General features: G+C 40.8%; 1 protein-coding gene across 1 annotated transcript in view; it reads right to left on the bottom strand.

Annotated features, from left to right (window-relative positions):
* Positions 1–1,009: 1,009 nt before the first annotated feature.
* MCTP2 (multiple C2 and transmembrane domain containing 2) overlaps positions 1,010–23,050 on the bottom strand; it is a gene marked incomplete at its 3' end in the record, with an annotated part of 100,689 nt that continues 78,648 nt past the window's right edge. The window contains exons 18-23 of the mRNA XM_082290357.1: positions 21,390–21,512; positions 18,513–18,554; positions 8,263–8,372; positions 5,794–5,903; positions 3,306–3,403; positions 1,010–1,078 (exon numbers count right to left, since the gene is read on the bottom strand). Coding sequence (XP_082146483.1) covers positions 1,010–1,078; positions 3,306–3,403; positions 5,794–5,903; positions 8,263–8,372; positions 18,513–18,554; positions 21,390–21,512 — 552 coding nt within the window. The remainder of the gene's footprint in view (positions 1,079–3,305; positions 3,404–5,793; positions 5,904–8,262; positions 8,373–18,512; positions 18,555–21,389; positions 21,513–23,050) is intronic.

Below are 23,050 nucleotides of genomic sequence, written 5' to 3'. Positions count from 1 at the left end.
TGCACACTATTGCACAACCACATCATTGGGCACGTGCTCTCTTTCTGCACAAGCACTTGTTTCTTTAAGGCTATAAAGTGTTTTTTTTCTCTTGGATCTGTAGTGTTGACCCCTCTGGATTTAGACAGGAAAACAACAGCTATGCTGAAAATATCTCATGAGATGGAATTACAAAAGGCAAGCCAACAGAGTCTTTTCAGGTCACTGAGTTAGCCTTTTCTCTTAATCCTTTCATGGCATAAGGTTTTCATGCATCCATTGCCAGCAATGGATCTCCAATGATTCCAGTACACAAAGAGTTAACCACAGGCTGGGCTTTAAAAAAAAAAAAAAAAAAAAAGAAGAAGAAAAAAAGAAAGGGGAAAAAAGGAAAAAGAAAAACCCACAAGTGCTGGATGAAATATTGAGATACTGTTGGAGCTCCTAGCTCTTTCTGCTAATTATGATAAAAAACTTTTTTAAATGTACACTGCTTGAACAGAAGATGGGTATCAAAGACTCGTTAATTCAGAGCTTAAACCTTTCTAGGCACAGTGATTTAACTCAGAAAAGAATAGCTTTCATATCTTAATGTAAATCTGTTGGATATGTTAAAAACTGGTTCAGAGCATCTCCTCACATCAGCTCAGCTGATCTGCTACACTAAGCAGAATTATCTCTTCCTACATAACACAGGGAGTGCTGCCACATCCAGCCTTGTCTCTACAATCAACAGGAGAAAAAAAAAAAGAAAAAGAAAAGGTGCAGTTGCACCATCCTCTCCCATTCTCCTCCCCACCCCGCAAACTAATTCATATTTCACCTTGCTCTTTTTTGGGACTCCATGCCAAAGAGACAACCCAGAAAAGAAACCCGAGATAGGTGTTTATCAAAACCCACATCTTCCAAGAAAGAGAAAGTCTGTGGCAGTGATCCTAGTGTTGTTCTGAAGCAAGGAGGAGGAGAGGGGTGCTGTGTGTGCACGCATGTGCGGGGAGGGAGATGCCGCATTCCGAAATCCCGCTGCATCCTATAGCGCGCTCCGCTTCTTCCTGATGGGGCTGGAGCTGCTGTATGGTTTCAATTCAGCGTGCTGCACCTGTAAAAACAAACAGACATGACGTTTGCACTTAGGTAACTCTAGCTCACTACAGCGTGTGTTAATGGCTCCCCCAGGACAAACCAAGGGAAACTAAGGAAGGTTCAAGAGTAATGAATCATTTTCTAAACACAGGAACATGGGGGATTAATTGCAGGAAGGATTTGAGAAGTCATGCATCATTTCTTGAAACAAAAATATTAAAAGCAGATTTTTCTAATGAGATACATGGGGTTCTACCTGATTTCAGCAATGTAGGCTAGATCTTTTGGGTTTGTTTTGGTTTGGGAGTTGTTTTTCTTATCTTTCTGGCATTAACCTATAAGTTTAATAAACTTCTCTCAGGAGTCTCAATTCAAGTGGTTCCCAATAGACAGTAAGATGACAGTTGTCAAAACCATACACAGACCTTGGGATGCTGAAATACTTAATCATTTCAAAAAAGGAAAGTATTCTCCCAAATAGAACCTGGACAAAGCTACCTCCACCTTTCAAAAAAAAAAAAAAATCATATACAATATAATGGTTAAAACACGTGGTAAACTGTCAAGGATGGTGTAATCTCCAAATTGTCTGCTGTGCTAGACAAAAGTATTCCCACTGAAATCATGGGGAAAATTTGGCTGAACACGCCATCTTTTTCACTCCTCCTGTCTTCTGTCCAACACATGTGGTTGTAAATGGGTACTGTACAGACAGGAGTAATTTCTAACTCATTGCAGCACTGCAGTCAAATGCTGATGCACTGACAGCACGTAAAACAAAGCAGACAGAGGGGCTTTGGAGCTTCCATAGATGATTTGTCCCTGAAGTGTGTGGCTGTCACTATTTTCAGAACTAGTGGAAAACTCCAGGGTTTGTCCCATCCAAGGAACTTTTATCATTCCTCCCATAGAAAATGGTGATCATTTACTTTGGAGAGCTCAAAGGGTCCCAATATGACAGAAACCACTCAAGGAAATGTTGTAAGTGCAAATGTTAAATAAAGCATAAATAGAAAACCAACTTATCTTTAAACATAAACACTTAAAGGGCATATGCAAACCATCACTGCAAATTCAGTGGCCTCTACAAGAGCAAAGACAACAAATAAAAATACACTGAAGCTTAATGGCCCTATGATTGTCCCAGCTTAGCATTTTTCTTCCCACTAGACTATGGGGAGATTTCTTTCCAGTTATTAGTGCTGCCACCAATCAGTCTGGTGGCCTCTTGAGATAAATGCCACCAGAAGCTTTTTCCAACCCTGTTTCTACCAGATGCCTCAACAGTGCATGTGAACAGTTCAATTTCTGTCTCCAACAGCATAAAGTCACTATAGGTGAGATTGTGATTCCCTTATTCCCAGTGAGCAGCACCTCACAGGAAAAGTGCCAGGATTCACAGAGAAAGGTACAATGTCAGAGGGATCCAGGGCATCAGGATCAGGGCCTGGGGACACAGATTCCACTTAGTTAAAACAAAAGAAAGACTCCTTTATATTGTGTGGCTTCATTACCCAGCAAGACTATTTTCCCTCCTCCAAGAGAAATAAACAGATCTTGACATTCTAAAGGACTTATTGTTCAAATAATTTCCAGGAAGATAGGCGAGATTGCTGAAGACAGTATTGTTGTTTCAAAGAAATGGGAGAAGAGACAAGACTTGACTGAAACTGAGGGAGGATAGATTCTGGTTAGATTAAAACTTATAATTCCATAATGGCAGAAGATTGATCTGATCAACTCTGGAGTATTTTATACACATTTCAGGTTTTCTTTAAAGAAAAAGATGAGCGGGGCATTGTCCAAAGGAGGCCTGGAGCTCAAGCACAATGTCACAGAAATAATTCCCCCCATTCCTCCCCCTATCTTAAGAAAAAGAAGAATTCAGTAAATCCTTTTGGATGGTTATCTCTATCAAAGAGACTATTTTTCTCCTCCCTCTGTACAAATACCGGAGCAGAAAGGTGACGAAAACCATAGCTCAGTAACCACGCTGAGTGATTTTCCAGATCATTTTTAAGTAGGTCTTTTCAGGATAATTTTTCTGCAATCATTTTATCCTTCTGACAAAGGATTTTGGCTCCCCTCTCTTCTAACACTCTCTCCCCCTCCCTTTGTGGATTTTCCCCCGATTCCTTATCTCCGTTATTCAAAAGTCTTTGGCATTGTATTCCCAAACGGAGCACCCAGCCGCTCTCAGTGTCACTCCTTGCCTCTGTTGGCTGTGGCCATTCATTACTTACCTTTTGAACATCAGATGGTACCCTGGAGAGGAAATCTAGTAGCTCATTATTGTCGATGGCATAGGGATTTCTAAGCCTCTTAGTAAATTTATTTATGCCTAGGATAAAAAAAAAAAAAAAATTAAAAAAAATAAATAAAGGCAAACAAAATAATACAACCCTTTTCTGCTCCCTCCCTCTGATTTTTTTCAGGCAAGGTGAAAAAGGGAAGGGGAATTCAGAAGTAAAAATTAGTGTGAAAACCTTGCCTCAGACTTAAAGTCACACACATGTTCCCTGTCACATGGAATCACTCACAAGTTCCTCCTGGAGGAAGTAGGGGACATTATTGATAAAATATTTCTCTACTTTCAGGATCATGTGTTGCCAACAAAGTGGTGAAAAGAGACTGCAGCATGAATTCATTCTGGGGGATACTCTTGGGAGAATACACACATTTAAAATCAAGTGTTCTGTTAAATCTGCTACCCTACATGACCAAAACATCCCCTCTCCTCTTGCCCAGGCAACTGGAAGACCCTGAAAAAAACTGGGCAGGAAAATGGCTTTTTTTTCCTTCCATTTCTTCAGAAAATGGAAGTTTCTCTTCCCCATCCATCATGGCTTATCCCCTTCTTGCAGAGCCACATTTGCCAAACTAGCCATATTATCATGCTATGGGACATTGTAAACCCTTATCACAAGGTTTACTTCAGTTTGATCCTTGTGTGAATAATTTGGCTTATTAACTGCAGCAATAGCAGTCCACCTCCATGGACTTAGGTATGTTTCAGTTGGCAGAGGTGGTCCCTAGTCTGGACAGAAGATCCATGGGAGCGTAATGTTCATTTTACTGTGGAGTTCATAAGGTCTTCTCTTGCCTTGCATAAGGTCTTCTAGGTGAAGATAATCAGCTAATCCATTTTAAAGAACAGCAAAAAATTCAAATGTTCATTGCCTCTGAGGTTCATAATACAGCATTCAATTCCATCATGCCCCTGTCCAAAATCTCATCGTGGTTTCCCTGAAAGTGATTTCAAATGTGATGGCTGCTCCAGCCTTCTCCTCTCCCTGAAATGTACCTGCTTCACATCTGAGATTCAGCTTTTAAGCCATATACTTGTAGCAAAATGACAACACAATTTTCTGTGTACCTGATTTTTTAAAAACAGAAAATACCATAAGGTCTTTTGAGGCCTTGCCACAGGGTAGTTGTTTAACATGTATCATATTTGAAGGCCCTGTCACTCTGGATGATGTTGAATGGATGTATAGTTTTCATGTACTCACCATGTCTTCCATACAAGAACAACAATATTTTGTTACTGAACTTTTTACTCCCAGCAATTTCCCCCCTTTCCTTTTGCCCTTTCTTTTGTTTGATTTAATCCTTTATTTCTTTGTTGCTGTTGCCCAAGAATGGCTTTTTTTAATGCCACCTTCTCATTCCCTCCCTTTTCTACATCCAGGAGAGCCAAGACAGCAGCTGATGGCTCAGCCCCAGGGGTGACAGGGGGTCCCTACAACCCAGAGGCACATCGGGGCTGAGCTTCTGCAGGTCAGTGAGGATTTACCTGCACTGTGTTCTACCTCAAGGCTGAGGCAAAAGTTAGCACCCTAAATAAGACAGGAGGCTATCTGGAGATGTAGAAAGTCTTCAGCAGTTGGAATCATGGAATGGTTTCAGTTGGAAAGAATCTTAAAGACCATTTCAATCCAACCCCCCCACCACAGTCAGGGCCACCTTCCACCAGACCATGTTGTTCCAAGCCCCACCCAACCTGGCCTTGAACAGTTCCAGGGCTGGGGCACCCACAGCTTCTCTGGGCAATCTGTGCCAGAGCCTCACCATCCTCACAGTGAAGGATTTCTTCCTCATCTAATCTAAACCGGCCCTCTTTCTGTTTAAAGCCATTCCCCTTTGTCCTATGCCCTTGAATGCTATTTCCTTCTGTGAAAGATGATCTCACATTTCTTCATAACACCAGGAAAGTTTTAATTTTTAAAAGCTCCTCTTTTAGTTCATGATGTATCTTCATACAAATACTTTCTGACCCATAGCAAAAGGAGATGCTCAGTGTGTCCCACTGGGCACAGCCTGTCCTGACTGCCAGAATACGCAGACCCAAAAGGCTCCCAGGGTCCAAATCTACGTGGTCCAGCTCTGCAAACACATCTTGTCCACTTCCTACCATTTCCCAGCTGGAGGGCTCCAGCACCAGGAAGCTAATTACTTTCCTGCAGAAGAATAATAACACTGAAAGTAGCTTATCTAGGCTAATGCTCTTCTTGTGGTGCTGTTGGAAATCCATAAAGAACCCTAAAAAAAGCAAATTATCGGATAACCCAGGGGGGAGAAATGGTAATTTTAAGAAGTTCATAACATCTTTATTCACCTCGAAGCAACAGCACTTGTTTGTGTAACAGGTCATTTAAAGCTTGTTTGATTTCATTCTGTAGACATATATTGTATTTATCTCATACAAATGAGACACAGTGGAGTACTTACCCCAGATTAAAACAATGTACCTCAGTGGTATAAAATACAAAATAACTGTTGCTGCTGCCAGGACCAAGCAGGCCAGGACAGAGAGGAAAGGCACCGTCCAGTTGAATGTGCTGGAAGGAAAAAACACAATCCTTCTCAACATTTCTGGTTTTGGACACTGTTTGTGCTCTGCTACCCAATAATAATTTAATGACCTCTTTGCAGTGCTTGGTGCAGTCGTATGCTGTAAATTGCAGACCCTTTGGAAGGTGGATAAGCAGACTCCTACATCTGGATGTTATAACAGATTAAGGGAGATATCTGAGAGGCAGATATCATGACAAGGAAAGAGAAGAGGAACCCTGGGGAGCTCAGTGAAGTTGTTAGGCGTGTGAGTTGTTTTTGTTTCTTCTTCTATGTGTTGCACTTGTTACACATCTCTGCTCGCCAGTCAGCTCTCCATTATTCATGAGCAGATTATCTGATCTGGAGACGAGGCGTGCCGGGGCCGAGCCATCGGAGCTGGCTCCGCTGGGCCACACTGGAGATGACTCGAGATGAGTGCCAGGGCACGGCTCAGGCGTGGCAGGTAGCCAGAGTCAACCCTGACAAGTAACTGGCACTGGATTAACTGTGGTGCTAAACTGTGAAAGAGCAGTTCGAGTAATTTCTCTGTATGACATTAGGGCCATAATATTCTATATAAATCTGTCTACATATATATACTATTTCTCCTATTTCTTTTTACATTTTCAACAATTCCTTACTATACTGGATAAAGGAGGCTGATTTGGATAAACTGTAGTAAGCCAGCAGTAGCCCACGCTTCTGCATTCCAATAATCCTCATCAGATTTTTCCCAAGAGGAGCACTCTTGAAAAACTCAGTTACTACAGCATTTCAGGCTTTGGCCACATTATAGTGAAAAACAGGATTTTATTTCACTCAGACCTCTCATCTGCAAGTCAGTGATGGACTTAAGGTGAGGATCTACTGCTAACACATCTTTGAAATTCCTTTGTCCCCTTGTGCCTTTTTAAGATATAACCCTATGGCCTGCACCAGATGTTGAGATACTTGGACTGCAAGGATGCCAGTTAGACCACAGGTGGATTTATGGATCTGGGCATCTCTGTTTCATACAATCTGCCTGCTGACTTCATCATATCACGGGGAGTAGGAAAAAGAGAGAACAAATCTGGACCACTTATCAGGCTATAAAATAAGACAAACTTCCCTTGACAGATAAAATTAATAGGACGCTTCAAGAATTACATTTAAGCTTCAATAGACATACTAAATATTAAGTAAAAATAGGTGGGAGAGGACCCATCATTATCAATCAATGTAGCTTAAGCTAAAGTAAAAAAAAAAATAGCAAAACAGCTCAATTGAGTTAAACTATGAAAACTCCCCATGATTGTGTAACTGGAGTGACAGACGGAAACTGTAGCACAATTCAGTCTGTCACTTACAAAAAAAACTTTGATAGCAATTTTTTAATGGCACATCACTGCCGAGCTATAACAGAATTCTTCTGAAATTACATCGGGCGTCCACATTAATACCCAATGTGTTCTTTAAGATCATTGTTAACAAAATGAATACAAGAATTAATAGTGTTTAAGTGCTTTGAGTCTTCCTGCCATGCAGCTGGGCAGAACAGTGCCCTGTTCATAGACTGGAATACATCTTTGGGCCACTTCCACCCCAGCTGGGGTGTCCGGCGTGGCACCACAGCACATGCGGTTGCTGTATTTTTAGCTTGAACCCAGCTCCTCATTAAAGTGAGGCTTGGTCACAAACCATCACTTTGTGTTCAAAACAGAAGACAATATGGATCAATTAAGCTCCAACAAAGACTGAGTTATAAAAGGTTTGTGTGTGTTTGTGTGTGGGATTTTTTTTTTTAGGCTCTTCACCTCCCTCCTTTTTAAGGTCAGGAATACCCTCAGTGCCTCCCCCCTTGCAATGAGACCCTGAAAACCCCCTTTGGGCTTCCTCGTGGCACCAGCAGGAAGCAGACAGCTCAAAATGGTAAAGACAGAAGAAGATCAATGTGTTGGCACAAGTGACTGGTAACCCCTGCAGCCAGGTCAGGATGGGGAGGGCGTGGGAAAGGCAACACTGACCATCAGGACCTACTTTCTGTAATGGGACTGAAAATAAATGCCTGACGCTTTTGTGCCCACATCTTCAAGCAGTATTTGTGGCATCCATGACTCCCCACTCCATCACAAACAAGCAAGACCAGAAGTTTAGGCAAACATGAAAGCTACATCAATAAAGCTCATGGCTTCTCCTCTTCTCTGTGCTTTGCAAAGGTTTTTTTGGAATAAAAGACTGTAAGTGAACAAGCAGTGGTGGGACTGGCCAGTCTATCCTGCTGCATGTTGCATCATTTTTGGAGCAAGACATTTACTCTACCTTGATTTTCCTGGTTCTGCTTCACTGCAAATCATGGCTAAGCAAGAAAAATGTATTACTTACTTTTTAATCCTCTCTCCAAATGATGCTATTTCTTCCAGGATGCTTTGAACAGCTATGATGATCTCTTGGACCATATGGATTCTCTCAATTAGCCCCTTTTTCTCAGATTCCTAATCAAAAGAAACCAGAAAACCAAAACTTTTAATAATTTGCTAGGGTGTTCAGAGATATGTGGTGAAAGTAAGATTTCCAGCACTGCTGATCCATCCATGAACTCAAGTATTTCACTGAAGGAAGGAGAGAATAAACACCCTGGGTTTATCACACAGAACTAACATTATCTGTATAGATCCCTGTATTTTCTTCCTTTTCCTCAACACATGCACAGAGGTTTCTTCTCCTTCCAACACAACTTGACTGCAGGATCTCAACCAGGATTTCACACAATTGGATGCCAAAGCACAAGAGGTGCTGAGCACCTCTGGTGTGGAGTGCTGGCCGCTCAGTGCTCCTCAAGAACAAAAATATTCTTGTGCAGAACTTCTAAATATCACTTTCCTGAGCTTTGTAGGCTCCCCACAGCCATGATGTTTTGTGTATATAAATTAGCAGCAAGACCGTGAATGCAGTATTTTTGAACATTCTGTATACAGAGACTTATTCTTTTACTGGGAAAAAAAAAGAATCAAAGGAAAAAAATGTCATTTTCCCTTTACATCGGCCATCTCAACTTCATTTCTTACTGCTTATTTTAGGCAACAACATTACAGGACATTACTACACATGTGCAGAAATAAAAAGGAAGCACAGAATGAATTAAAAATCAAAATTACTTAAATCAGGCTTGAAAACCAGTATACAATTATCAGCATTCAGCATTTCTTTGCCAGCAATCTAACACACATACAGGCATGCAAATTGGTGTGGTTGCAGATATTCTAGCAAGAAATCAGCAAAACATTCACTTATTACAAAATGCAGAGCCCTGGACACTGATTTCACATCACATTTAGACACTTAAAAATCACTCCAATTTACCAAAAAAAAAAAAAAAAAAAAAAACCACCAACCCAACAAAACATTGTAAGCTGTGTTTTAACCAATCTGTTCCCAGAGAGGGGAGATGATGGCAAAGAGTATTTTGTATTCCTGTTCTCCATGGTCCACACCAGTCAAGGTAGAGGAGAGGGAGGGTGGGAATGAGCAAGGGCCAGAGACATTTGCAGCAACGCTGCTGCAATTCTGCCTCTGTGTTGTCATCCACATTATTCCTCCATGCAGGACAGGGTCAGAGGCTGTTTAAAGTCACACAGGACCACAGAGGTGAGGGCTCTTGCTCCAGAATTTTGGCACTACCATGCTGGGACAGAGTTTGTGTGCACCTGAGACAGGGCACCACTCTAGAGAGCGTGCTGGAATAACCTGTGACCCACCCTTGGATGCTGAGAGGCAGGCACGGGAATGCAGCCCTTATACCACTTTGAATTACTTACTGTCCATTTCTCTTCCCAGTAATTTTTGAGTTTAAAAAGCCAGCCAAAACCACCATGGAGTTATCAAGCTCCAGACATTTGAATATTTGCCTTTAGGTTGCAAGTCAGTGCACAATGAATAGAAGCAGCATTTTAAATAATCACACATTTGGGTGTGAAAATGAGTATTTTTACATTAATAAAACAACCAACAAAAATGAAACCCTTGGGGTGTGAAATAACCCCAGAACAAAATAAATAAATAAATAGTCAGTTTATGTGAAAATAGCACCAAAAAGTCATTTTCACACAGCTCCAGTTATAATCTCGTTAGGCTCAAATGTAAATGACACATTGAAATTATATTTAACTATTTCCTCACTGGAATGGTACATCAGTCCATAGATGGCTTTTATTTCACCAAACTTGGAAGCAGAAGCTGGGGAGCAGCTCATGGAAAACCAGACAGTGGGAATTTCATTCTGTCCAAATTCAGGCAGAGGGGTAAAGAAACCACTTAAATAAAGTGATATTGCAGGGCAAGCCTACTCTTGCTGCCCAGAGCTGCAAGGCAGATCATCTGCCAGCTCTATCTGCATCATGCTGACTTCATTTACACGTCCTCGATGGAGCTCAGAGATGTGGTGATAACACAGTTTAACCAACACAACACAACACAACTCCTGCTGCAGCCACGAAGCAGAGCCAGAAAATAAACCAGAAACTACCAGTCCCTATGTTATGAGAACTGCATGCCCATGCTCACCTGGCTGCACGCTAAAATCACCCCTGGACAACAGTGCTTTCAATTTCTGATACAAAATATGGCCAACCAATGTAAAGGCAGAGACAAATGGGGATGAGAAAGCCTTGTAAATAAAATCAGTTATTCGAGAGAAAAATAGGCTGCAACTGTCCCTGCAGCATGCGTGGTGTGCATTTTCATTTGAAAATCCTGGGAATTTGTCAACATCATTTCTTTGTTATTGTTGCTTTGTTCTGGAAACCTGCAGTCTAAACACATGGACAGGATTATTAGGTCACTGGTTAAGAGAAGCAGACAAATGAAGTACAGCAAACAGGATTTTCCAAATTATTTAGGTTTTGGAGTGTTGTTTATGCTTTGTGAAGCCAGCACCTCACAAAACACTGTCAGAAGCAGTAAGAGTCCATCAGGATGACAGTCACTGGACCCTCTTTATTAGTAAATGGGCAACTGTCACAGAGAAAGCTATATTTGAACACTATTGTGTTCATGAAAAATGTAAAAAAAGAATCCAAAATACATCTTCTACTAAACACAGTTCCCCATCTGTGCAAGGTCCCACCCAGACAATTTTTCTCCATCCTCTTCAGGTAACGTTCCTTTCTGATTTCTTTTGGACTCAACATACTATACTGCTTGAAAACTGGATTTGGATACCGAAAGTTCGAGATCACAGCTTAGAAGCTATTGCAGGAATTGAAAATGAAATATCCTGCCTGTTTCTGGCATTATTTCCCTAAAACCAGTCATGAAACTTCCATTCCTTTAAGGCCTTTTTTTTCTTTATTTCTTAGCTGATTACAGCACTGTGGGTGGACCAAAACTAGTCTTCAGCCTCTGGGAAAGAATTAACTCCATCAGAATGAATTTACAACTGAGAATTAATTATATAATCAGTGTGTTACTTCAAATCTTCCTTGCATATCCTCATTTAAGAAACCTTCATTTCTACATTAATTGCTTGAACAAAACCACAAAAGGGGGTTTACAAAAGATTAAGCATGTCAGGGGAGGGGAAAAAAACCAACACCAACCAAGACCCAGCAATTTCAGAAATTAAGTCTTTTGTCTCCAGCTAACATACATCAACTTGAACTCGGGAATGAAGACACCAAATCTCTGGAAGATGCTCCTAGATTTTTCTATTTCTGAAATATGTAACAGTTAAACAGGACATATAAACACACTTAAAGGGTTACCACAGCTCTGGGATCTCCCTTCCCTGGAAGGAACTTAGGCTGCTCTGAGACAGTTAGGGTCAGTTGCAAAAGAAACCTTCACACAACCACAACACTGAGGCGTTTCCAATGCCAAAGACTTTAAAAGGGTGGGAATATGGGGCAGGCCAGGAGAGGACATCTCCAGCACTAACACAGCAAGTCACAACGGGTGAGCTACAACAGTCAGAGCTGGTCTGGCGAGGGAAAATCCTAAGAGTTATGGGGGAAGACACTGAAGGCAAAATTCTTCAATCATCTGCTCTGGAACAAAGGCCAAATGCCACCCATTAGTGCTTCTTCTCCAGCCAAGCATCCATTACTGAATTCAAAGCTTGGATGGTGGAGATCCCCTAACTTCTTTTGATCATTTGTTTCAAAGATTAATAGCTTTCATCTTTACAGAAAGCTGTTTCCTATTTTTTAAATCTATCCTTCAAATATTTTTCCCCTGGATACATCCAAACCAGCAAGCAACGCTCCAAATGCACAGACAACTTTTGCTGTTGTTCTCTAAGTGTATTTCTGATGTATACTGCAAATATCATATGCACACAACGAAAAGTTAGGCTCGAAGCCACGGCTTAGTTCTACATAATACTTGCTCACTTGGATTTCATAGAAAACACTTGCAGAGAAAAATCTCGCATGCAACTTTCAAACAAGTGGTATTCATCAGCAGATTTCTGGCGTGCCAAGAGAAACTCAATATATAAAGCTGAGGAACACTTGGGGGCAAAGATGAGGAAAAGGGGAGGAGAAAACATAAATACAGATTAATGCAAAAGGAGGAAGAAAACAGGATACAGGCAGCTCAGTCAGGAATGAAAATTCTGAATATCTTCGGGGATTGAAAGAATTAGTCTGCCTAGCCCTGGGCTGGCCTAACTTTCAGGATTAGCTTTCTTACAGTAGCTGTCTCATTATGCTACTGCTGCTACAAGCACATTAGGGCAATGTTTTACCAGGATTTATCTAACGTACCAGTTATTAATTCTTCCATGTATTAGCAACAAACAAGATTGATGGAAAGGGAAAAGAAAGGAAAATAGCTCAGGCATGCATTCCTTTTTGCTCCACTATTATTCTGCTTTAAAAAAAACTCAACAAAACATGCTGTAGTTATTTAGAGAAAAGCAGAGTTAGCCAAAGTTGGATTTAATTTGCAACTTGCTCTCTGCTAGACTACACAACTCCGACCTTACCGGTGTCCAGCAAAACCTGTGCCAAACAACATCCTAGGGCCAAAACACTCGTCCATGAAGTACTTCTGAAAGCAAAAGGATTTTATTGGGTATAAACAGCAGACCACTGGCCTCTATTGTCTGCAGGGAGCACTTCTCTAAAAGCTCCAGTCTAGCAGCAGAATGAAGCTCTTGTGGGAGGTGGTAGCCATAGAGTGACAGACAGTCTCTTGGTAGCTAAAATGAATTCCAGGCAGAGCTTTAAAAACAGTCACCACAGCAACCTTGAACTGGATCCTGCCTTCGGTGGGAGCCAAAGGCAGCTGAGAGGAGCCCAGCAATCTGCCTTGCTGAGTCACTGCCCTGCCCTGTGCTGCAGAGTCTGCTGTGTGTCGAGGAGAGCTCCCAGCACTTCCAGGAGGATGGGCACCCGCAGAGGACGGCTGCCAAACTCTGAGCAGTTGCCTCGTGCAGTCCTGAAACTGTGCATCACAGGATCTTTTTGTTTATTAACACCATGCTGCAAATGTGCCTGCCTGTGGAAATTTAGCGAATCTGAGTGTACTTGAAATAATTACCAAATAGAGGAAATGCAACACATACAGGTCAATTTATGCTCTCAGTTAAAAAGGTGTGAAATCTGGAATAATTCCACCATAGCCAATAGAATCACTTCAGACTGGTATGAAGGAGAGCGGCATCAGTCCTAAAATGACACATTTGGAAAGCAATAGCACATCATCCTACAGCTCAGGCTGGGGAACACTGCCTGAAGGGCAGAAGATGACCACTCCGTGCCTTGTTCAGCCATGCCTGCACTTTCTCTGCCTACACTAGATGAATTTCATCCATGCACAGGGGACCAGCAAAAATCTCCTAAGCCAAACCCAAGAAAAATCTTATGTGAAAAACCCTAGGTCATAATTCTGTTTCTTTCTCTATGCACAGGCGTGAAATGCAGAGGATTTAAGAAGCATTTTATGTACTTGCTCACGTTTTCACAGACATGTAAAGTAACCCAAAATCCACTGGTATTGCCACAAGTTTCCAAGCAATATCTGCAGTCACACCAGAATAAAACACAATTCAGGTGAGGAACACATGCTTAAGAAGCAACATGAATCAATCCTGAATGGAAATACAAAGTCATCAGTCATCTTCGATTTAAAAAATGGAAAGAAAATAAATTTTGTTAAAATAAGTGCTTTCTGCTGGAAAAACATGAGACTTAAGAACAGTCACATGCTGATTAGACTTAAGCTACTGGATCATCACCTATCATCTAGGTAATGATCTTTAGCAATTTGGGGTCCAGGAGAAAGAGAGATCTATTCATATATCTGGCCACTTCAAAATAAAATTTAATAACATTTTAAATATTTGGAATTTTTACGGGACAAGAACTCCCTGAGGTTCATGTGCTTGGTCCTGTGACCTGCCTAGTGCCACTTAATATTTCACCAGAGATTTAGAGAAGTTACAGTGTTGGCTTACCTACATCTAGGTAGGTAATCCTCTGTAAGAGGGAGAATTTTGGAGTGCCACAGGGCTGCTAAGGATCCTTTGTGAGGAGAGTCATACCACAGTGCCCAGGATATCTGAAAGTCCTCTGCAAGTCCTGCCTTTAAACTCCTTTCCCCATCACCTCTAAACCTATGAATGGGTGGCTCATGACACTGACATAAGGACTGTGCCAGTTTATGGGATGTCTATGGATAAGATCAGTCCTAGACAATGCTGCAGTGCAAATAAGACATAACAAGAGACCATTTAACCTCCAGTTTCTTGTACAAAGAAGGCTCCCTGGAAAAGAGTAAAGCACAACCACAGCAACCCCTGAACTGAGTTGTTTTATGACACCATCTTGCCCACAATTTTGTGGAGGACATGGATGCTCCTCATCAGTCTGAACATACCGTGTGTATCATGGGGCATTTTCCAGTCCTTACCATAATTTCTCTTCAGCAATCTTAATGGGGGATGTTGAAACATCATATTGCAATTGTTGTATTGAAGAGAAAAAGAAAAACTAATGAAATTATTTATACTTCCAGGGAAGAAAACAATGAGATGATATTGTCTTGAATGACCTTTCCTAAGTATGGGGATATAGCATCTTACACAATAGACTTTTGGTTCATGTTTCAATTACTGACCTTTACTGCGGAGAAAATTAATGCAATTTTCATCGTAATCCACCCGTACAAATAAGATCCATACGGAAGGTTTCCACATGCTGAATCTAACTCAAATGGAAAATGTCAGCTGTTTGCTACTGGATGAATTTGACTTTAATTTGTTCGGCTGGAGTCTTTTTGAATTGTGTTCATAAAACTTTGTATATCTTTGGTACCTATTTTTGACAGAGAATTTCATATATTAAAGACATTGAATTTTTATTCTTTGGGGATTTCTTTCCACTTACGTCTTTTTTCCAATACAAGAGATACTAAACATTTCTTGGAAAGTGCCAAATAACTTGGCTTAAAGCCACAGTATCATTTGATCCTTCCCTGTTACATTGCACTAGCCAAGCAGGGCTACACTGGCTCACCACAGGATAGAAACCCTCCAAAAAAACCCCAAAAAACCAAGAAAATTCCCACATAGGAATTGTTGTTGATTTAATTTTGTCTCTGATTTTCTTTTGAATCAGTTATCAGACCTGAAAATAGTAGTAAATTAAGTTTGGTCTGTTGTGGAGGAGATGTAAACTTTTATTCAGACAATGGAGAAGACTCCAAGGCTCTTTCCAGTCAGGTGCTATGACACAGTTACTCACAGGGTAACTGTCTGCTCTTGGAACTCTACAGCCATTATCAGAAACAGAAAAAACAAATAAAATAAATAGAAGCAGTCAATAATCAGACAACTTAAACTGAGTTGCATGCAGCTTGTCTATACCTTCTTACTGTCAGACTAAAGATGCTTCAGTGATGTAATTTTAAAACAACGCTTACTCAGCCTGACAGACCCCAGAGCTGACAGGACACAGCCTGAGCTCCGTGTCCAAGATGGCACAAATCCGAGAAGGCATTTATCCACTGAAGAGCTCATGCCAAAGGGACAGAGCACTGCTATCTTTTACAGCCCTCCATGCTGGTATGTGGGGAGGGCAGAGGGGGAAAGGACGGGAAAATCAGCAATTAAGCCCTGTCATTTAAGACAGATAGTCTAGGTGGAGGGAGTTAATCTGCTCTTGGGTTTTTGAACTAAGTGTCTGTGTATTTATAATTTGTAAACAGTTCATCTCTTCGAGGGTGTGTTACAATTCCCAGAAGCATGGTCTGTTATGTCTAACAGGCAGCAGAACCCAGAAGGGCTCTGTGTGCGAGTATTTTGATACAGCAGGATGACAGGAAACAGAAACAGTGACCTTGTACACCACAACCCAACTAGCAGATTTCAACTTTGGGAGCTCTTGTATTAGGGAGGAAAAAAAAAAAATACACAGAGTTCTTTTTAAAGTAGAGTTGTCTGTTTAAATGTTGACATTGCCATGAGATAGCGTCATAAAATTACATTTTTCTTACACTCCCCAGAGAGCATTGGCCACCCTCAGACTTGGAAAAGTGGCTTAGAATAACCTAATGTACTTAAAGATGCAAGTCATGGGAGTGCAAGCACGGCCCATCACTGCTGCACGGGGGTACACACAGGGCACGACAAAGACATTAAGGCAATTCTGCACAGCACTGGACATGGGACAAATGTAGGGGCTGGCACCTTCCTCTTCTGGCAAATCTGTGTCAGAATTCCATAGACCCATAACAATTAAAATGAATTATGAATAATTACTGAAATGTTGGGATGTAAAGTGTTATCTTCACGAGAAAGCCTGCTGGGGGTGTCTACTGTGAGAGGCTTTAGCCAGTGCTACCAGCTCTCCGTGTCAGAGAGCCATGGAGTATGTGTGAGATGGAGAGAGAGGCAGCTCCCAAAATGGTAGGGCCAAATCATCAACAGCTCAACAGTGACTCTTGGGAGTTTTCCCAAACCTGCATATTTAGTTAAAATAAACCAAGAAAGGGAATGACAGTGAAGCTGTTCAGGAGGAGGCAAAAATGCAAAGTCACTAAATCCATGCTAAAGTGACCCAGTTGTATTTGTAGAGAACCAAAGTCACTGGAGTTAAATGGAGGGTAGATGTAACCTAGAATATTTTAGCATTGCAGCAATGAATCTACAGCACACCACAGGAAACAGAGGATTTGATGCCTATTTAATACATTCTTACTTCTCTTTTCCCACCTCAGCACTTGCAAGGGAAAAAGAGGAATATTAAAATAGAAGGAAGTAAATGGGATTGTTCCAGTGAATAAGTTATACCTTTAGGCATCATACAAATAATATTTACAGCTGTCCAGAACCAGGTACCCACTAAATAGAAATTACTGACTTTCAGAGATACACAGTATTCCTTTGAAAAAGATGCAACTTTCATTTAGCAACTTCTGATGAGTTTCAGATATTGGTCCGTTCAGTTGACAAATTTTACGATGCAAAGAGTAAATTATAAATTAGAACATTTAAACAACTATTGTGTGTTGCAAGAAACTTGTAATTCAGCTGGATTGCCTAAATTTCACTTTATAACTTTGACGGATTTCTGGTTGCTCATTAAAATATAACCACCACAGAAGAGCAAGTTAAATTTAAATAACTATTCCCATCAATTAGTCTGCTGAGCTTCAATCCTAGGGGCTGTGACTGAGAAGAGCTAAGGTGCACTTGCTAGCCGTGGTATTGATTTACTTCTTAATGATCAACAATTTCACTGTAACACTTTTAAACATAGAATATTCAAGAAGAGTCTCATTAACTTAGTATGCAATTTGAAAGTTTCACATCCCCTCGTGAACATTTTCTTCCTAACAGCTAATGTTCCTTTGCATGCTGTTGCTCGTTAAATAATTCCTCACCTTTTAGCTTTAAAGTATTTATAGATTATCAGATCCTCCTTCACTTACTTATGTTTTTTCAAGCTGTATACATTAAGTTCTCTTAATCTTTCTTCATATGTCATGACCTCTAATCCTTTTATCATTTGTCACTGTGGTTTGATAAACTTGGAAAAAAATCCAATGAATTTTTCACAGTGAGAAGAATGAGTAAGTATGTTCCAATAAAATAAAAAACAGGCCTTGCCAATTCCAATTCTTTCCACATTTCAGCCCTGAACTAAAACTGTTTTTTTTCCCAGGCTCTGAAAGAAATGTTGAGAAAATTCTAAGCAGCCCTCCACAAATCACACCAATTCTGGCCTACTGAAGTGGAAATGCCAAATCGTTTGGGGAAAGCCATTAGTACAGAACGTCGTCCAGCACTGGACTGGCAGCGAGGGGGGACTGTGCATCCTTGTGTGAGTCTTTGCACCTCCTCCACCCACACACCCCCCTCTAGGTGCACATTCAAGTGCCCACTACAAGGGCAGGCACTAACTGGGGCTGCTCGGACTCGGTTGGTGCTCAGGGCTCACACAGGTACCGCCACTGGGGAAGGTGACACAAACCAACCCCTTCCTACTTTCAAACTTGCCAAGCAGAAAACTGCTGACAACTGTTTTCCCAGTTAATACAGATAATAACTACAGATTTATGGAGAGAAGATTTGTTTGTGTTCTCCCACCTTCCTTCTGATTCTAGCCAACACAATCGTGAGAGATGCTTACCTTATCATCTTCATCCTCGTCTTCATCCAAGCCCATAAGCTCCTGCAGAAGCAGATGTCCATATTACAAAACACAACAATTATTTTTTAGTGACAGGCAATGTTCAAAAAGCTTATGATACTCCCACAACGTTTCACTACACAATTTTCTCCCACTTCTATTGCAAGTCATTAAAAAATCCCACCACTTCTTCCTTTCCAAAACAGTGTTTTGTATTCAAGGACCCTTTTTTTTATGGCATTCTGAACAAGCATGCAATACCCTATACAAATTTTAAGTCTAAATAAAGCATTTGTGGCTGTGTCCAGTAATCTGAAGGCAACAGGCTTTCAAATTCATTGCCAACTTTTACTATCTGTAAACAGCTTTGTTCTCAGTCTTGCAAATGAACCAACTGGTATGTCAAGGCTGAGGACTCTATACTCAACTTGTTCCATCCCCACTGCCACAATGACTGCTCCCTCCCTTTAGGGCCATTACTGAAACATTAGACTTTAGAAAACACATTCATATGAACATAATCAATCTCACATAGAATCATAGCCAGATTTCTATGCAGCATTATTTCCTCCCTTTAACTTCTGTGCTGACAGGTAGGACAGAAAACAAAAGACTTGGCGAAGGCTTGGAATTAGGAGCACTTGGCTTTCAATTCAGGTATTTAATAAACTGAGCCTTTAACAGGGTCCTCCAGTTTTTTTCTTGGTTATTTAATAGCTACATTTGAGTCTGTGTACTACAAGTTTAAATACAGAAAACATGCAAAGAATGTGAAGAATCACAATAAAAAGATGGTTTGGATTTAGGGTTTTTTGGGGGGTTGGGTGTTTCTCTTTTGGGGTTTTTTAATTTCTTTTTTTTCCCTTAAAAAACAGTTGCATCTAAGATGTAAAAGGTACTGAGAGTTCAGACACCCAGATTTATTCTCTGGCTCTCTGGAATACCCTGAGCAGATGAATTAACACTAATCATGGTTTAAATTTCTATAGAAGCTCCCCATCTGTAAATCATATAACATTTTACCAATATTCACGAATTTAGCTCCTGGCAAGTGGATCAGGAATACAAGGTTAATACTGTTATTCACATTTTATAGCACAGAAATCAGAGAGAATTTGAGGTTCACTTTTGCAAAGACTCTTGCTTGCATTCCTCTGTATACACAAAATGTGTGTGCTGGCACACAAAAACCAAAGGCAGTGAATATCCAGCCAAGGCCTGAAGAAGCAAAAAATAAATAAATGACTGTGTGAAAAGCATTGGTATTTTCAAGAAAACCTTTTCTCATCTGCAGGACAGATGTGACTGGGGCTAGCACCTGATTGTCTATTTTTGACCTACAGATGGTTAGAATCACAGACACACATAAAAAAGGAATCAGGTAATATTAAAGGCACTTTGACTACTTGTTCCATATGATCCCAATCCTGCAAAGCACTTTGGCAGATGTGTGATTTTGCTTATGCAAAATGCACCCCTGAATTTCATGGCATGGCATTGCTTACAGAATATGTGACAGGAAAAGAGCCAAATTCCTGATGGACCTTTCTTTAGTATAACCACAATTAGCTGTATTTTTAGAAATAGCCTTTTTGCAGTGTCCACCTAAATGATGCTCTGCTCAATTTTTGTGTCTGATGCAAGACTCTCCTCACCTGAACATGCAACAAACTCACCACAGGATGAGGGAAGGGGCTGGAAGGTACACTCTGTGTATTTTTCTGGGTAAGTTATTACTGTTATTTTTTATTGCCTTTTGTATTAAAAACAAAAACATCTGTTTGCCTGCAATTCTCCCACGTGGGAAGTTCTGCTTTTCTTGATGAAATCAAGTAGTCACTGAAGACACACAGTATCTTTCTGCATTATTCTGGACTTGGCTGAAACTGGAGAAAAGCATTTCTTTTATCATGTTTTCAAATTAACCCTCCCCTGGTCTGGATAATGCAACTTCTCCTGTTTTCTAGGAATCTTTCCACGTGGGAGTGGATGAAAACTAAACTGGGAGCAACTTTTCACACTGAAACTAATAAACCAGCTATTGACTTTTTTAATTCCAGGATATTATGTTTTTGTGTAAAATCCACTTGGCTCACTCAGGTGAAGGTATTCTTCATGGCTACTAATGTCAATCATCTTTTTATCAAAAGTTACAGGGAAGCTATCCTTTGGCTTCCACTTCATTACTGTATTTATTTCACTTTTGGAAAGAAAATATTATGGACATTCATGAATTTACTCTCCTTTCTAAATGTAATAACCATCGTTATGGGAGTGAAGACTGTGGTCAACATCAAACAGCACTTCATACCCCAACAGTAGCACTTTGTCACACTTGGTGATTACTTCTGTATTTAAACCTTTCTTTCTCCCAAGTTAAAAACCAAAGGCTAAATTTCTGGGGGAAAAAAAATTTGTCTTTTAAGAGCTGGGGGTGGGAAGGAGGAATAAAAGCTTCTTAAAACCTCAGATCACAGGACAAGGCTTAAAAGAACTCCATTCTCTTTTGGATTCAATTGACTTTCCTCTTCTGTGAAACATGAATCATTAGTGTGTTGCAAAGTGTAATGGCAGGAGGGGAATGGCTTCTAGGAACTTGTTGCTTTGCAAGCCTTTCTTAATTCAACTTAAAAACCTTTGTAGTTATTTAGTAAGTGAAATCCTCCTCCTACACACTCTCGTCTTCTTCTCCTACTACTCTGAATGGTTTATTGCTTTAATTGAATAATGAAAATTGAGAGGGTTGAGGTTTCTTTTCAGTAACTTTGAAATAGAAGCGCTGTTTAACTACACAACCACTTTAATGCCATTAAAACGCGTGACGCTTCGCGCAGGGCAGGCTGGGGCTGCCAGCAATGTTACTGTCACTCGACTTGCCTGGGCATCCTGGGCATTATTGACCTTCCCTGTTGTGACGAGGGAGAAATTGTATGCAAAGAGCACCAGTAAAGCCAGGGGCACCATGTACAGCTCCACAGTCCAGACGGTGACCACAAACACCTGGGAGAATACAAACAAGTGTTTAAAGGGAAAGACACGTAAGAAAGGCTGTCAGTCATTATCACCCTGTACATCCATCCTTGAATCTCTGCTAACCTCATTCAGACTATTATTTTGGCACAGAAATCTGCTCTCTCTATTCTGTGTGAGTTCATTAGGCTGCTGCTTGTTGGCTTCTCCTCCCCTGTATCCGGGGAAGGAGAAGGCCATGAACATAAGGTCAGTCCAAAGGCTTTATCCACTCCTTCCGGGGACCCCTCCAGCCTGAAAGCCTTTTGTCCTTAGTGCTAGTGTATAACAGATGCACTTAGAGAGGCAAACCTGCTCCACTTCATCAAACCCTAATTGCCAGGGGGTCTTTCCCAGGCTGCGGAAGAGCATTTTCCTCTTGTGCAACAGGAGCCCTGGAGCTCCCTTGTCACTCCACAGGGGATGATCAGCAAATACGTCTTTACCATTAATCCACCTATACTCTTGGCACAGCAGCACACAGAAAGGACTGTCACCTTCCAGAAGGCAAGGCCTTAGGTTGCACATGATGCATTATTTTGGAAAGGGATCCTGTCAGCCTAGTCTCCGTTCTCATACTCTTGCCATTTTTCAGCACAGCATATTCTGATTTCACTAGCTCTTTATAGAGTCTCTTTTCCTAAAATCCAGTACAAGTCTGTGTGTTTGGACTGGTACCTGACAAAACCCACTAACAGCAAAACCAGAAGCCAAGCTGGAACAGCAAAACACACAAATAACGTGATGGGGATTTAAAAAGCGCATAGGATTTTTCAAAAAAACTGTATCAAGGCAAACTGCAATCCTATCTTACAAGTACCAACAACACCTGAACAGACAAACTTGGAGGGGTTGGCAATGCAAACTTAATAAACTAAATCCAGAACTACCATAAAATGTATGTTGTGATCCCATTTCCTTTTCTACTCTTACACAGTGCTTCCAGAACAACTGCCTAATGCTGGTAGCAACTTGAAGCTATTTTAAGCAATCTCCTTCAAAGACAAGGCACAAACACATTTTTCTGATTTTTCTTCCCCCAAAGGAAGCTGGTTTGATCAGAAACAACAATCACATTTTTACAATAATACAGGTAACTGGAAATGAGTCAGGTCCAGTAAGAGTATCTCAAACAACAACAAAGGGAAAACCCTATGGGTGATGAGGAAGCTAAATCTCTACCTCCCCTCATCCTTGGCCTGCCAGATACTACATATAAAGACAATGCTGGCAGTTGTAGAATGGGATATTTATGGCAATGTATTTTGTGTTATGGACCTGAAAGTGTAACCACATTGTACCAAAGAAACACTTCCCATTGCATTCAGCAGCGTGAGAATTTATACCCCTACAAAACAGCAGCTGTTTTAACTTTTTAAACAAAAAGACTTGTCTGACATCAGACAAATGGCCACTTAATACCTACCATGGGCCAAACATAAACCAAGAAATAATGCCTGTATCCATAACCTTACCCAAACAGCACTTGCATTTTCCAGAGTGTACCTGATTTCATGTTAGCTGTTGCT

Source organism: Coloeus monedula (assembly GCF_965178545.1).
Source record: "Coloeus monedula genome assembly, chromosome: 14".
NCBI classification, from domain to species: Eukaryota; Metazoa; Chordata; class Aves; order Passeriformes; family Corvidae; genus Coloeus; species Coloeus monedula.
The sequence above is the reverse complement of the archived record's forward strand: the minus strand, read 5'-3'. Positions and strand labels throughout refer to the sequence as shown.